At 42.0% G+C, this 12,841-nt stretch overlaps 2 protein-coding genes across 2 annotated transcripts; both read left to right on the top strand.

Moving 5' to 3' along the window:
* The first annotated feature begins 566 nt into the window (after window positions 1-566).
* LOC140360427 (olfactory receptor 6C2-like) lies at window positions 567-2,288 on the top strand. Its single transcript, XM_072445635.1, has 3 exons — window positions 567-1,495; window positions 1,601-1,636; window positions 2,285-2,288. Exons 1-3 carry the CDS (start codon window positions 567-569, stop codon window positions 2,286-2,288), a joined length of 969 nt encoding a protein of 322 aa, XP_072301736.1.
* Window positions 2,289-9,515: 7,227 nt separating this feature from the next.
* On the top strand, window positions 9,516-10,529 carry LOC140360285 (olfactory receptor 1E16-like). The gene has a single exon (XM_072445495.1). It carries the CDS (start codon window positions 9,516-9,518, stop codon window positions 10,473-10,475), a length of 960 nt encoding a protein of 319 aa, XP_072301596.1. The 3' UTR covers window positions 10,476-10,529.
* Window positions 10,530-12,841: the final 2,312 nt, after the last annotated feature.

A 12,841-nucleotide genomic window follows, 5' to 3' on the forward strand; every position in this document is an offset into this window, starting at 1 on the left:
TCCCTGTCTTAAATAAATAAAATAAAATAAACTCTGATTTCACTTCCAGTACTTGTATCATGTAGTCTTTGGCAACATGTCAATTTATCATATTTTGAGGTTAATCCCAATTTCTCCACAAAACCACAACATGTTCCGCTTCAATTGCTTAATTTCCAGAATTTAGAAAGTATTTCTTTACAAACTTTAACATGATATATATATATACATCATTACTGTCAAAAATCACACAATAATATCATGGGCTGCAACAAAATCAAATCAAAAGTTCAAAAGGGAATAACATGAACATAAACCATGATCCGTTTGCTTTTGAAATATGCACCAAAGGCTTTAGCTATATTTTTAAAAGGAAAAGCAGCATATCTACAAATCTTTTAGCCTCTTCAAAATATCCCAATGAATATACCGTAGTACTCTGAAATAAATATTGTACTGTGAGCTTTGGGTGTCGTTACATCCCAAGTGTCCAGTGACGTCAGTGCAGAGCGCGTGTTGTGCCGTCAGTCTTCTACAAAAGACCAGAAAGGAGACAACAAACTGCACCACTGTGAGAATATCAGACCATGGAGTTTTTCAACCCTGCCGGTAACAACAAGAACATAACCTTTGTGCGCCCTCCTTATTTCATCATCACAGGTTTATCAGGCATCTCCAATATCAAGCACTACTATGTCTTTCTGTTTATAGTCTACATTGTCTCTGTGATCAGCAACTCTTTTGTGATGGCGGTCATAGTGTTGGACCATAATTTGAGAACTCCAAAGTACATTGCTGTTTTCAACCTGGCGTTCGTGGACCTTTTTGGCAACACTGTTCTGGTGCCGAAACTTCTGGACACTTTCTTATTCAACCGACCTTACATTCGCTACAACAACTGCATGACTTATTTGTTTTTCTGCTACACCTGTCTCTCTATGCAGTCGTTTAACTTGGCCACGCTTGCCTACGATAGATTGATGGCCATAATTTACCCATTGCACTATCAAGTAAAGGTCACTAATAAATGTATGCTTTGTTTGATAGGATTAATTTGGCTATTCGTCATTCTTGCTGTTCTAATATGTGTCGGACTCATTACGAGGCTTTCATTTTGTCAATCTGTTGTTATAAATAGCTATTTCTGCGATCACGGTCAAATTTATAGACTTTCTTGCAACGACCACTTTCCTAGTTATGTTGTAAGCTGCCTATATCCCATACTAATATTTTGGCTTCCGCTGGCATTCATATTATTTAGCTATTTATACATTGCTTTTACACTTGCTAAGGTTGCAACAGTGCGTGAGGGGCTCAAAGCGTTTAAGACATGCATTGGTCACTTGTTATTAGTGGCGATTTACTTTATTCCATTACTGATTGTCTTTACGTTAATGGAGAAAATACAGCCAAATGCAAGAATTATAAACCTCTCTATGACTTCAGTCTTCCCTCCGATGTTGAACCCCATCATTTATGTGCTGCAAACCAAGGAAATTAAAGACTCAGTGAAGAGATTGTTACATATCAGCAGGAAGCCTAAAATAGCTGTCCGAAATATGACTTAATTTTAATGTACCTAAATCATATGATGTAATTTACTTTGTCATATAATGTATACAATTGTTGGATCAGCATTGCATAAGATGCTCACAATGTTATGTCTCAATGAATTATTATTATTATTTTTATATATATATACTTTTGCTTTTTTTGAGCCAAACAAAGAACATTTTTGAATTTTGACTGTTGAATTTTGAGTTTGTAAAGTGATGGTTGTTTTAATTAAAATAGATCATGGTGTGGTATATTCAGCTAAATTTACTGTACAGTATATATGGGATGATCTTAATTACATCTCTATTAAATAGCCTTGCTCTTTTCATTCAAAATTAAATAAACTGATTTTCCAACAAATCTTTGAGTTTGTACTGTTTTTTTCCAATAAAGTAACAGCATTCACTGTATGTTAAGCGCAATAAAGTCAGTATTGTTCTATAATTTTTTATATAATGTGAATGAATGACATCATGATAAACTTTGTCTGTAATTACGATGAAAGTTGGTGACTGTTAGGTTTGGGCACTCTTCCTCCCTTTACTTTGTCTGTTCAGTTTCTTGTGTAATGATCTGTTTAGTTTTTATTAGATTGGCTCCCGGTCGCGGGTGCGCTCCCACTTCGCTGTCCAACTCAGCTCGCCTGCTCCTAGCTTCTTTGTTTGGCCTGGTGGGACCGGTAGTCCCATTTTCGTATTTGTGTGGGGCGTAGATAGGGTTTTTTTGTACCTTTTTGTTGTTGTTATAGTTAGAGGTGTCAGCACCGGCTTCGACGGCCCTATACGGGGCTGGCCCGGTGTCGCACCTATTTGTTTCTGTTGGGTCCATCTTTCTTTTTTCAACTTTGGGGTGATTTTTAGGGCACGGGGGTTTGAAAGTTGGCATTTATTTTGGTGTAAAAACCTAATAAAATTGTATAATCTTGTTTTCACCTCCGATGTCCTTTAAATATGTTGCAGCCTCTCTTCGGGGTCTTAACAGTGACGATCTTCCACTTACATCTTACTTTGGATCTGTGATCACGGTCCAATTTACCGACTTGCCTGCAATGACAGGACCCCCAGCCGTGCGATTGGTGGTCTATCCCCCATCCTTATTCTTTGGATCCCTTTAGTGTTTATTTTATTAAGTTATATATATATTGCTTATGCATTGTCAAATATATCTGTTTCTCAAGAGCGAATCAAAGCTATGAAAACATGCTCAAGTCATCTTTCTTTAGTGGCTATTTATAACTTGCCAATTATCTTTGTTTATCGCTTTGGGGCAACAATTCACCCAAATGCTCGGATTATAAACATCTCATTGACTTCTGTGGTGCCTCCCATGCTGAACCCAATCATTTATGTGTTACAGACCAAAGAAATTAGACAATCTATGAAAATACGAAAAAGAGTACCAGCCATATCAAAGGTAACAACAGAAGGATTTTAGTAGTACTTTCACAGGTCATTGCTCCATCGCTTGTGAGCAAATTAGTGACAAAAGACATTGAACAAAAAATTGCACTTTTACCACTTCAAATCTTGTCCCTACTATTGTTTTTATTTTTTCAGATACTTTTTCAGTTCGTCTTCCATTACAAGGTAAAAGCAATGGAAACACATTTGCACACATTCATCAACACTGAAGGCCAGTGACATAAGGCATAAGGCGCTGGTACAGCTGGCAGTCCGGTGTAAACGCTCTCTCTTCTTTCTCACACTTATTGTGCTTTATCTCCTATATTTTGTAAATATAGTTAGTGTATTTTTTCTATTTTACTGTACGATAGGGACACGCGCTGGAATAGTTTTTTTAATTCAACTGTTTTTGAGTTTTTTCGGCTGGATTTGAGCGTTTTTCGTTGTGTTGTTGTGACGTGAGCTAGCTCCGAGCGAGCCCACCAGCCCCCCCCCGCGCCCTCCGGCCGCCGCTAAAGTACGCCGTGTCGTTGGTACACGTTTATATACACGTTTATATGAAAGAGGAACTTCACGAACGATCGGGACACGCACTGAAATCGCTTTAAATTAACTTGTTTTGACTTTATTCGGCTGGATTGAGTGTTTTCGTCGTGTCGTTGCGATGTGTCTTGGCTCTGAGTCCCCCGGCTCCGGCCCGGCCCCCCGGCCGGCGCCGTACCGCGTTTACACAAAGGAGGAACTAATGAAACTGCGGAGAACAGTCGTCTTACCCGGAGATCGTCACGTTATCCCGGCGGACATCCTAAGGAAAACGCAACAAAGCAGACGGGCTGGACGTAAACTCCGAGAGAAGAGAGGAGGAAACAGGAAGTCGGTTCCCGCCGTAGTCATGGGTAACGTGAGGTCCCTTCAAAATAAAATGACGGAAATAGCGAGCCTCATGCGGTCCCAGAGGATTTATAGGGACAGCAGCGTCTTGATTTTCAAAGAGACCTGGTTAACAGCAGAAATGCCAGACTCTATTGTAGGTTTGGACAATTTTCATCTGCTGCGGGCGGACAGAACGAGAGAATGCGGGAAGAAAAGAGGTGGAGGTCTGGCGGTGTATGTGAACACGAGCTGGTCCAAACCCGAACACTGCACAGTGAAGGAGCAGCTATGTAACAAGGATATTGAACTATTGGCTATTGGCATGAGGCCATATTATCTGCCCCGGGAGTTCTCACATGTGATTTTGATCGCAGTCTATGTGGCCCCGTCTGCCAATGCTGAAAATACTTGTGAAGCACTGCTCTCCTGCACTTGTAGGCTGCAAACACAGCATCCACAGGCTCTCTTCCTCATCTCTGGTGATTTTAACCACGCTTCTCCCTCTTCTGTTCTACCAACATACACCCAGTATGTTACCTGCCCCACCAGAGAGAATAGAACATTGGACTTGTTTTTTGCCAACACCAAGGAGGCTTATTCCTCTTCCCCCCTTCCTCCCCTGGGCAGCTCGGACCACAACCTTGTACATCTGAGGCCTGTGTATGAACCCATCGTGCGCAGGCAGCCTGTGGTGTCCCGTGAGGTGAGGATGTGGTCTGCTGAGAGCGAGGAGGCTCTGAGGGACTGCTTCAGCACCACTGTCTGGACTGAGCTTTATGACCCACATGGGGAGGACATCAACACCATCACAGAGTGCATCACGGACTACATCAACTTCTGTTTTGAGAACATTGTTCCCTCCCGGACGGTGCGGTGTTTTCCAAACAACAAGCCATGGATTAACCGTGAACTGAAGGCTCTGCTGAAGGAGAAGAAGAGAGCCTTCAGGTCAGGGAACAAGGAGGCGCTGAGGACTGTGCAGAAGGAGCTGAGGAGGGAGATCAGGCAGGCTGAGGCCGGCTACAAGAGGAGGATGGAGGAGCAGCTGCAGCAAAAGAACATTCAGGGAGTGTGGAGGAGCCTGAAAACCATCTCGGGCTTCAAAATCCCCCCTGCCCAGACAGAGGGGGATCTAACTTCTTTGATCGGTCACCCGCCCCTCCCCCTGCACAGCTGCATGCTCCCTCTTCCAAAGCTGGACAATGCCCTGCATCTGTTCCTCTTCGCTTATCTGCCCTGGACCATCAGCTCCCCACTTCGCCTGGACTCACCCATCCCCCCAGCACACGGTCCCCCTGCCAACCACTGACTGTCACAGCAGCACAGGTGAGGAGTGAGCTGAAGAGGATTAAAGTGAGGAAGGCAGCAGGACCTGACGGCATCAGCCCCAGGCTCCTTAAGTCCTGTGCAGATGAACTGTGTAGAGTTATGGAGCATGTCTTCAACATGAGCCTGAAGCTGAGGGTGGTACCACAGGTCTGGAAGACCTCCTGTCTGGTACCTGTGCCTAAGACACAGCGTCGCAAAGACCTCAACAGCTTCAGGCCAGTGGCTCTCACGTCCCACCTGATGAAGACACTGGAGCGGCTAGTCCTGGACCACCTCCGCTCCACCGTGAGCTCAGCCATGGACCCGCTGCAGTTTGCATATCGGTCTGGCATCGGAGTGGAGGACGCCGTCATCTCCCTGCTGCACCGCTCTCTCTCTCACCTGGAGCTGGCAGCTCTTTGAGGATTCTGTTCTTCGATCTTTCCAGCGCCTTCAACACCATCCAGCCGCTGCTCCTGAGGGACAAGCTGGAGAAGGCTGGTGTGGAGTATGACCTGGCAGAGTGGATCCTGGACTACCTCACGGACCGACCCCAGTTTGTGAGAGCCCGGAACTGTGTGTCTGACACTCGGACCTGCAGTGTGGGGGCGCCCCAGGGCACTGTCCTCGCGCCCTTTCTCTTCACCCTTTACAGTGCAGACTTCAGACATGACACGGACAGCTGTGTCCTGCAGAAGTTCTCTGACGACTCTGCCATCATCGGACTCATCACGGACGACGATGACGCGGAGTACAGAGGACTGGCGCAGGACTTTGTGCACTGGTGTCAGCGGAACCACCTCCTCATCAACGCGGGAAAGACCAAGGAGATGGTGGTGGATTTCCGCAGACGCCACCCCACTGCCCCCTCACCAGTGAACATCCAGGGACGGGACATTGAGAGAGTGGACTCATACAAGTACCTGGGTGTTCATCTGAACCACAAACTGGACTGGACTCATAACACAGACGCACTGTACAGGAAGAGCCAGAGTCGGCTCTACCTCCTGAGGAGACTCAGGTCTTTTGGAGTGACAGGGCCACTCCTGAAGACCTTCTACGACTCTGTGGTGGCATCAGCCCTCCTGTACGGTGTGGCCTGCTGGAGCAGCAGCATCACAGAGAGGGAGAGGAAGAGGCTGGACAGAGTTTTTATTTATCTATAGGAGATCTTCTAGTGAAAGTGTTTTTCAGACTTCCTATAAGTGATCTGTTCTTCTGTATCTACCTCTGGATCTACCTGCGTTGCACCAATGAAATTTCCCCATGTGGGACAATAAAGGAATATCTTATCTTATCTTATCTTATCTTAGCTCCGTCCTGGGCTGTGCTCTGGACTCGGTGCAGGAGGTGGGGGACAGGAGGGTCCTGGCTAGATTCACATCTATGCTGGACCATGAGTGTCACCCCCTGCAGGACACTCTCTCCGCTCTGGAGAGCAGCTTCAGTGAGAGACTGATCCACCCTCGCTGTGTGAAGGAAAGGTTCCGTAGGTCTTTCCTTCCTGCTGCTGTCAGACTTTATAAGAAAAACTGTTAGTACTGAACACTCGCAATACTGACCTAACCGGATACTGATGTGCAATTCTGTCATATGTGCAATTGCTGTTGGAATTCATGTGCAATTCATGTGCAATTACTGTGAAATTCATGTGCAATCTATGTGCTGTCGTGACACATATTCATGTGCAATTACTGTCGTGATCACATGCAATGGTATTTATGTATTTATTTATTTGTCAATGGGAGTTTTTATTTATTTATAGGAGATCTTTTACTGAAAGTGTTTTTCAGACTTCCTATAAGTGATCTGTTCTTCTGGATCTACCTCTGTATCTACCTAAGTTGCACCAATGAAATTTCCCCATGTGGGACAATAAAGGAATATCTTATCTTATCTTATAATATTTCAGGTGAAAACGGTAAATGCAGTGAATGCTGCGACCAGAAGAGACTTCAGATGGAGTTATTTAACTCTGCTCTTGGAAAAAACATCACGTTTGTGCGGCCTCCTTATTTTATCATCTCTGGTTTGATTGGTATTCCACATGTAAATTATTACTATGCTTTTCTGTTCACTTTTTATATTGTGTCTGTTGTGGGCAATGTCTTTGTGATTGTAGTGATAATCTTGGATCGTCGTCTAAGAACGCCCAGATATGTTGCAGTGTTTAGTTTGGTAATAACTGATCTCTGTGGTATTTGTGCTTTGGAGCGAAAAGTCCACGTCACGTTCATACTTTATTACATTCTGACCTGTGTTTTTACCTGATCTGTCCAGGTTTGCAAAGGGTTTGGATGTTCTCCTCACAGAGCATAATAGAGGTAAAAGTAATGCAAACATATTTTCAAAATAAAAGCAAAAGGGAGCGTAAAAACTGCTCACACACTTGGTTTTCCTTTATCCAGAGTTTAATGAAATGTCTTGTAAGGATGTGTAAATACATTTAAACTTATTCTACAACAGTTCCTTTGACAGGAAGTATCTCTCCTAGATTGTGCTTATTTATTTAATGCCCCTTTTGATTCTATATATCTTGTTTTTATTATTGTTCATCATTATATGATGCAACAAATCACCAAAACAAGTTCCTACGTTTGTGAATTTTGCTCATTGACAATGGCTTCTGGCAAGAAGAATATATTTGTAGAGCACAATTTGTTCAGATTTAAAGTGCTTCACACAACAGGAAAAAATGCATTAATATAACAAAACCAATAAAACATAAAAGAGAAGAATGCAAATAAAACAATTTCAGTCATATGCACAGCAAAACAAAATAATTCTAGCCTAGATTTGAACATTGACAGAGCAGATGTCTGTCGTCCCACATCTTCAGGAAGACTGACTGATTTTAACTGCATAAAACTGAAACGCAAATTCCACATGTTTAGTCCTGACTCTGGCACCAGCAGGAGGCCGGTCTATGTTTAGTCTTGACTCTGGCACCAGCAGGAGGCCGGTCTATGTTTAGTCCTGACTCTGGCACCAGCAGGAGACCGGTCCATGTTTAGTCCTGAGTCTGGCACCAGCAGGAGGCCGATCCATGTTTAGTCCTGACTCTGGCACCAGCAGGAGGCCGGTCCATGTTTAGTCCTGACTCTGGCACCAGCAGGAGACCGGTCCATGTTTAGTCCTGACTCTGGCACCAGCAGGAGACCGGTCCATGTTTAGTCCTGACTCTGGCACCAGCAGGAGGCCGGTCCATGTTTAGTCTTGACTCTGGCACCAGCAGGAGGCCGGTCCATGTTTAGTCCTGAGTCTGGCACCAGCAGGAGACCGGTCCATGTTTAGTCTTGACTCTGGCACCAACAGGAGGCCGGTCCATGTTTAGTCCTGACTCTGGCACCAGCAGGAGGCCGGTCCATGTTTAGTCCTGACTCTGGCACCAGCAGGAGGCCGGTCCATGTTTAGTCCTGACCCTGGCACCAGCAGGAGGCCAGTCCATGTTTAGTCCTGACTCTGGCACCAGCAGGAGGCCGGTCCATGTTTAGTCCTGACTCTGGCACCAGCAGGAGGCCGGTCCATGTTTAGTCCTGACTCTGGCATCAGCAGGAGGCCGGTCCATGTTTAGTCCTGACTCTTGCACCAGCAGGAGGCCGGTCTATGTTTAGTCCTGACTCTGGCACCAGCAGGAGGCCGGTCTATGTTTAGTCCTGACTCTGGGTACCAGCAAAAAAAATAAAAAAGCTCCTGTGTGTTGAGTTTGCTGTCAAGGTAACGGTTTGACATAGAAGTCTGATCGGCTCGGATTGATAAAAAATCAGCTGCTTTTACTTCATCACAAATGTAGTTTTTATTCACAGCCAATGCCAACAGTCAATGAGTTCATTCTGAAGCGTTTTGGACGTATCTTTGAACACAGACGTCTGTAGATGCAGTTTTAAAAAGTAAACATGGTAATAATAATATAGTACTAATTACTATAATAAAAAAATACATTTTAATCAGTGAAGGACTTTGGTTTAAAGTGACAAATTTGCAGACCCATTGAGTTTTACTCAAACTGAATTGATAAAATAATCATAAACTAACTTAAATTAATGTATAAAATAATCAGATTATGGTGCAGAGCAGTGGATAGCCCTGTCTAATAAAACCTATGGGCTAGCATTTTTAATAATTGAATTGAATTCTTGACCATGAATACGACATATAATTTAGACGTATTCAACATCTCGTTTACACTAAATACCAGAAAAAAGAATGACACATCTGTAATGATTATTTTTTGGATTAAACTCCTTTTCAAAGTATATGTGGTTTAAAATATGAATTATTTAGCATTTTGTTTTTTTTACACCATCCTGTAGCAAAGACAGGGACATCCCACATGGTTAGCAATAAAAGGGCCATCCTCAGTAGGAGGAGAGCTGCGACCAGAAGAGACTTCAGATGGAGTTATTTAACTCTGCTCTTGGAAAAAACATCACGTTTGTGCGGCCTCCTTATTTTATCATCTCTGGTTTGATTGGTATTCCACATGTAAATTATTACTATGCTTTTCTGTTCACTTTTTATATTGTGTCTGTTGTGGGCAATGTCTTTGTGATTGTAGTGATAATCTTGGATCGTCGTCTAAGAACGCCCAGATATGTTGCAGTGTTTAGTTTGGTAATAACTGATCTCTGTGGTATTTGTGCTTTGGAGCCAAAAGTCATCGACACTTTCTTATTCAACCATAATCACATTCCCTATAATGAGTGCTTGGCTTACATGTTTTTCAGTTTTATGTTCGTCTCCATGCAGTCCTTTAACTTGGTGGCTCTGGGCATTGGCAGGCTGATGGCTATTGCAGATCCTCTTCACTATCACGCCAGAGTTACATTTAAATTCATGTTTACGCTCCTCGGCTCATTTTGGCTCGGCATTATCTTATTAGTGATGATTGCAGCTGGTCTTCTCACTCGACTCTCATTTTGTGACTCTTATGTCATAAAAAGCTATTACTGTGATCACGGTCCAATTTACCGACTTGGCTGCAATGACGTGACCCCCAGCCGTGTGTTGGCAGGCCTGTGCCCAGTTGTAATTCTTTGGATCCCTTTTGTTTTTATCTTGGCAAGTTATATCTATATTGCATACGCTGTTTTTAAAATATCTGCAGCTCAAGAACGAATCAAAGCTATGAAAACATGCTCAGGTCATCTTTCTTTAGTGGCGATTTACTACTTGCCAATTATGTTCATTTATGTTTTTGCAGCAAATATTCACCAAAATGCCAGAATAATAACAGTTTCATTAACTGCTATTTTGCCTCCCATGTTAAACCCAATTATTTATGTTTTACTGACAAATGAGATCACACAATCAGTCAAAATGATATTCAAAGTGCAAAAGGTAACGGTGAAATGAATGCTGATTCTGAATGAAAGTTGGGGTTGATAATCTTGTGCATGAATTGTATTATATTTTTAAGGAGTATGCATGCTAAGTTACTTCATCTATTTTTGATACAATTCAAAATACGGCTGGACAAAATATCACTGTTTGGGAGATTACAGTAGACATTTCTGCCAATGATTGCATTAAGCTGGGAAGTAAACTGTGAATCTGCAATGAACAGCTGCTGCCCCAAGAAATAAAAAAAATGATTTTATTGTCATGTCTTTATCAGTGTTTTCAAAAATGTAAAAATATTTTGAAAGAAATGTTGAACCTGATTAAATAATTTAGGAGTCACAATTACAATTAAATAATGTTATGGTTTAATATCCTGTCAACTTACTGAAACTACAAATGATGCAGCGCTTTGTTTCAGACGACATCACATCATTCTATAGGTCCATGATATTTAATGCAGGTACGGCAACAAAATAAATATTGTTAAAATGCAGTTTTTTGTGACTGAACATGAAGTTAGTGGCCCTAGTCTCTAATATAAATCAGATTAAGCATTTGTAAGTTTATGTTCTAAAAGTCAAATGTCAAAATACAATGTAATTCTTGCCTCCATCTGAGATTATGATCATCATACAATATCATCATATTCTGTAAACAATAATTCTGTTTTTTGTGAATGGTTTTTGTGCTATTTTGTATAATGTATGTGCCACAAATTATCAATACTGTAAAATATACAGTAAATAAAACTAACTTCAATCTGACTCGGAATGTGAGTAAAAACTGTTGGTTTTAAAATTAAGATTTAAATGAGCCATGTGATATCAAAAAAGCTAAGTTACGTATAAGAGAATATAATAACATTTTTATTTTAATTTAGGCAATATCGCTTGAACAAAAAAACAACAACAACAAAACTGCATTTTTATTCTGCTAAATATTTTTCTATGATTATTTTCTTGAAGATACTTTTAAACTGAAATAAAGAAGTGGCATTTTTTAATTTGTTGCAAAAAATTGTTCCATAATATAACTCCTTTACTAGATAAACAATGTTCCCTCAGCGTGGTTCTCACATAAGATCTGTCAAACATACACGCTCCCTATAAATTATATTTACTTTCCCTCTGGGTAAACTTTATCTCCAATGGTTTAGGGATTTCTCCGGGTTCTCCGGCTTCCTCCCACCGTCCAAAGACATCCATGTGTTAGGTAAAAATTGGAAAGTCTAAATTGGCCCTAGTGAATGACTGTGAGAGTGAACTGTCTGTAATGTCTATGTCTCTGTGTTGGCCCAGCGACAAGTTGGCCACTGTCCAGGGTGTACCCCGCCTAAGGCCCGAAGTCACTGGGATAGGCTCCAGTCACCCGCGACCCTGAAAGAGAACAAGCGGTAGAAAATGGATGGATGGGTGGACATCAACTTAGCAGTATACAGGTCTACCAAATCATAAAACTTTGAAAGCTTAGATTGAATGAACAAAGAGTTACTTGGCGAAAATATATATGAACCTTGAGCTTTGTGCCAGGGTGTTTCACGTGCAAGACCATTAATTACACAGATATGACTGTAATTTTATGACTTTAAGCTGCTACATTTTTTCCCCACGATTTCTGGGGCGCATACAACTTTATAGATTTTTACAGGCTAATGACCACTGAGGGAAATTCTAGCATGAAGTGCAAGCATTTGACACAGTGTAGAAGAAGACGTCAGTGGACAGTGGTCAATGTTCAGGGAACACGTTGTGTTCTTTGTATGTTAAAGGCGTAATGGACGATTTTTCGGCGATTTGAGAACTTAGGCGGAAGTGCGCATGCACATGGACTGATACAACACACATGTGCGTTTGTTTATTAGCGTGACAGATCACATCACATCTCTCGTCTCCCGTAGATTTCCGTCACTTATGAGACAGCTCGAACTGTCTTTCTCCGTCTTCATTTTGTCCCGTACACTGAGGGAACTATATTATGATAGATCAATGCGCTTAGACACGCGGAAACATGCTGCTCTCGTGGGGATGAGCCGCACGCGGCTGAAGGTGAGCGGTAGGTGCGTTCTATGATCGATACATGGCAAGACTAATAGGAAATGAGACTCAGATTTGGGCCAAAAAAATTGTCCATTCAACCTTTAGGCGTCAAAATAATGTGTTTTATTACAATCCAACTCATATTCATGTAGAAATTAGTCCAATGAGGAACTAAATCTAGACGCAGCTGAACACAAAGACACACATGGAGCGCAGACATGCGATATATATATATATATATATATATATATATATATATACATATACATATACATATACATATACATATACATATACATATACATATACAACCTGACCAGCAGGTCAAAAGACAACCTGTGC

The sequence above is a fragment of the Eucyclogobius newberryi genome, unplaced genomic scaffold, assembly GCF_026437365.1.
Source record: "Eucyclogobius newberryi isolate DKJ021-1_F unplaced genomic scaffold, fEucNew1.0.hap1 SCAF_15, whole genome shotgun sequence".
Taxonomy (NCBI): Eukaryota; Metazoa; Chordata; class Actinopteri; order Gobiiformes; family Gobiidae; genus Eucyclogobius; species Eucyclogobius newberryi.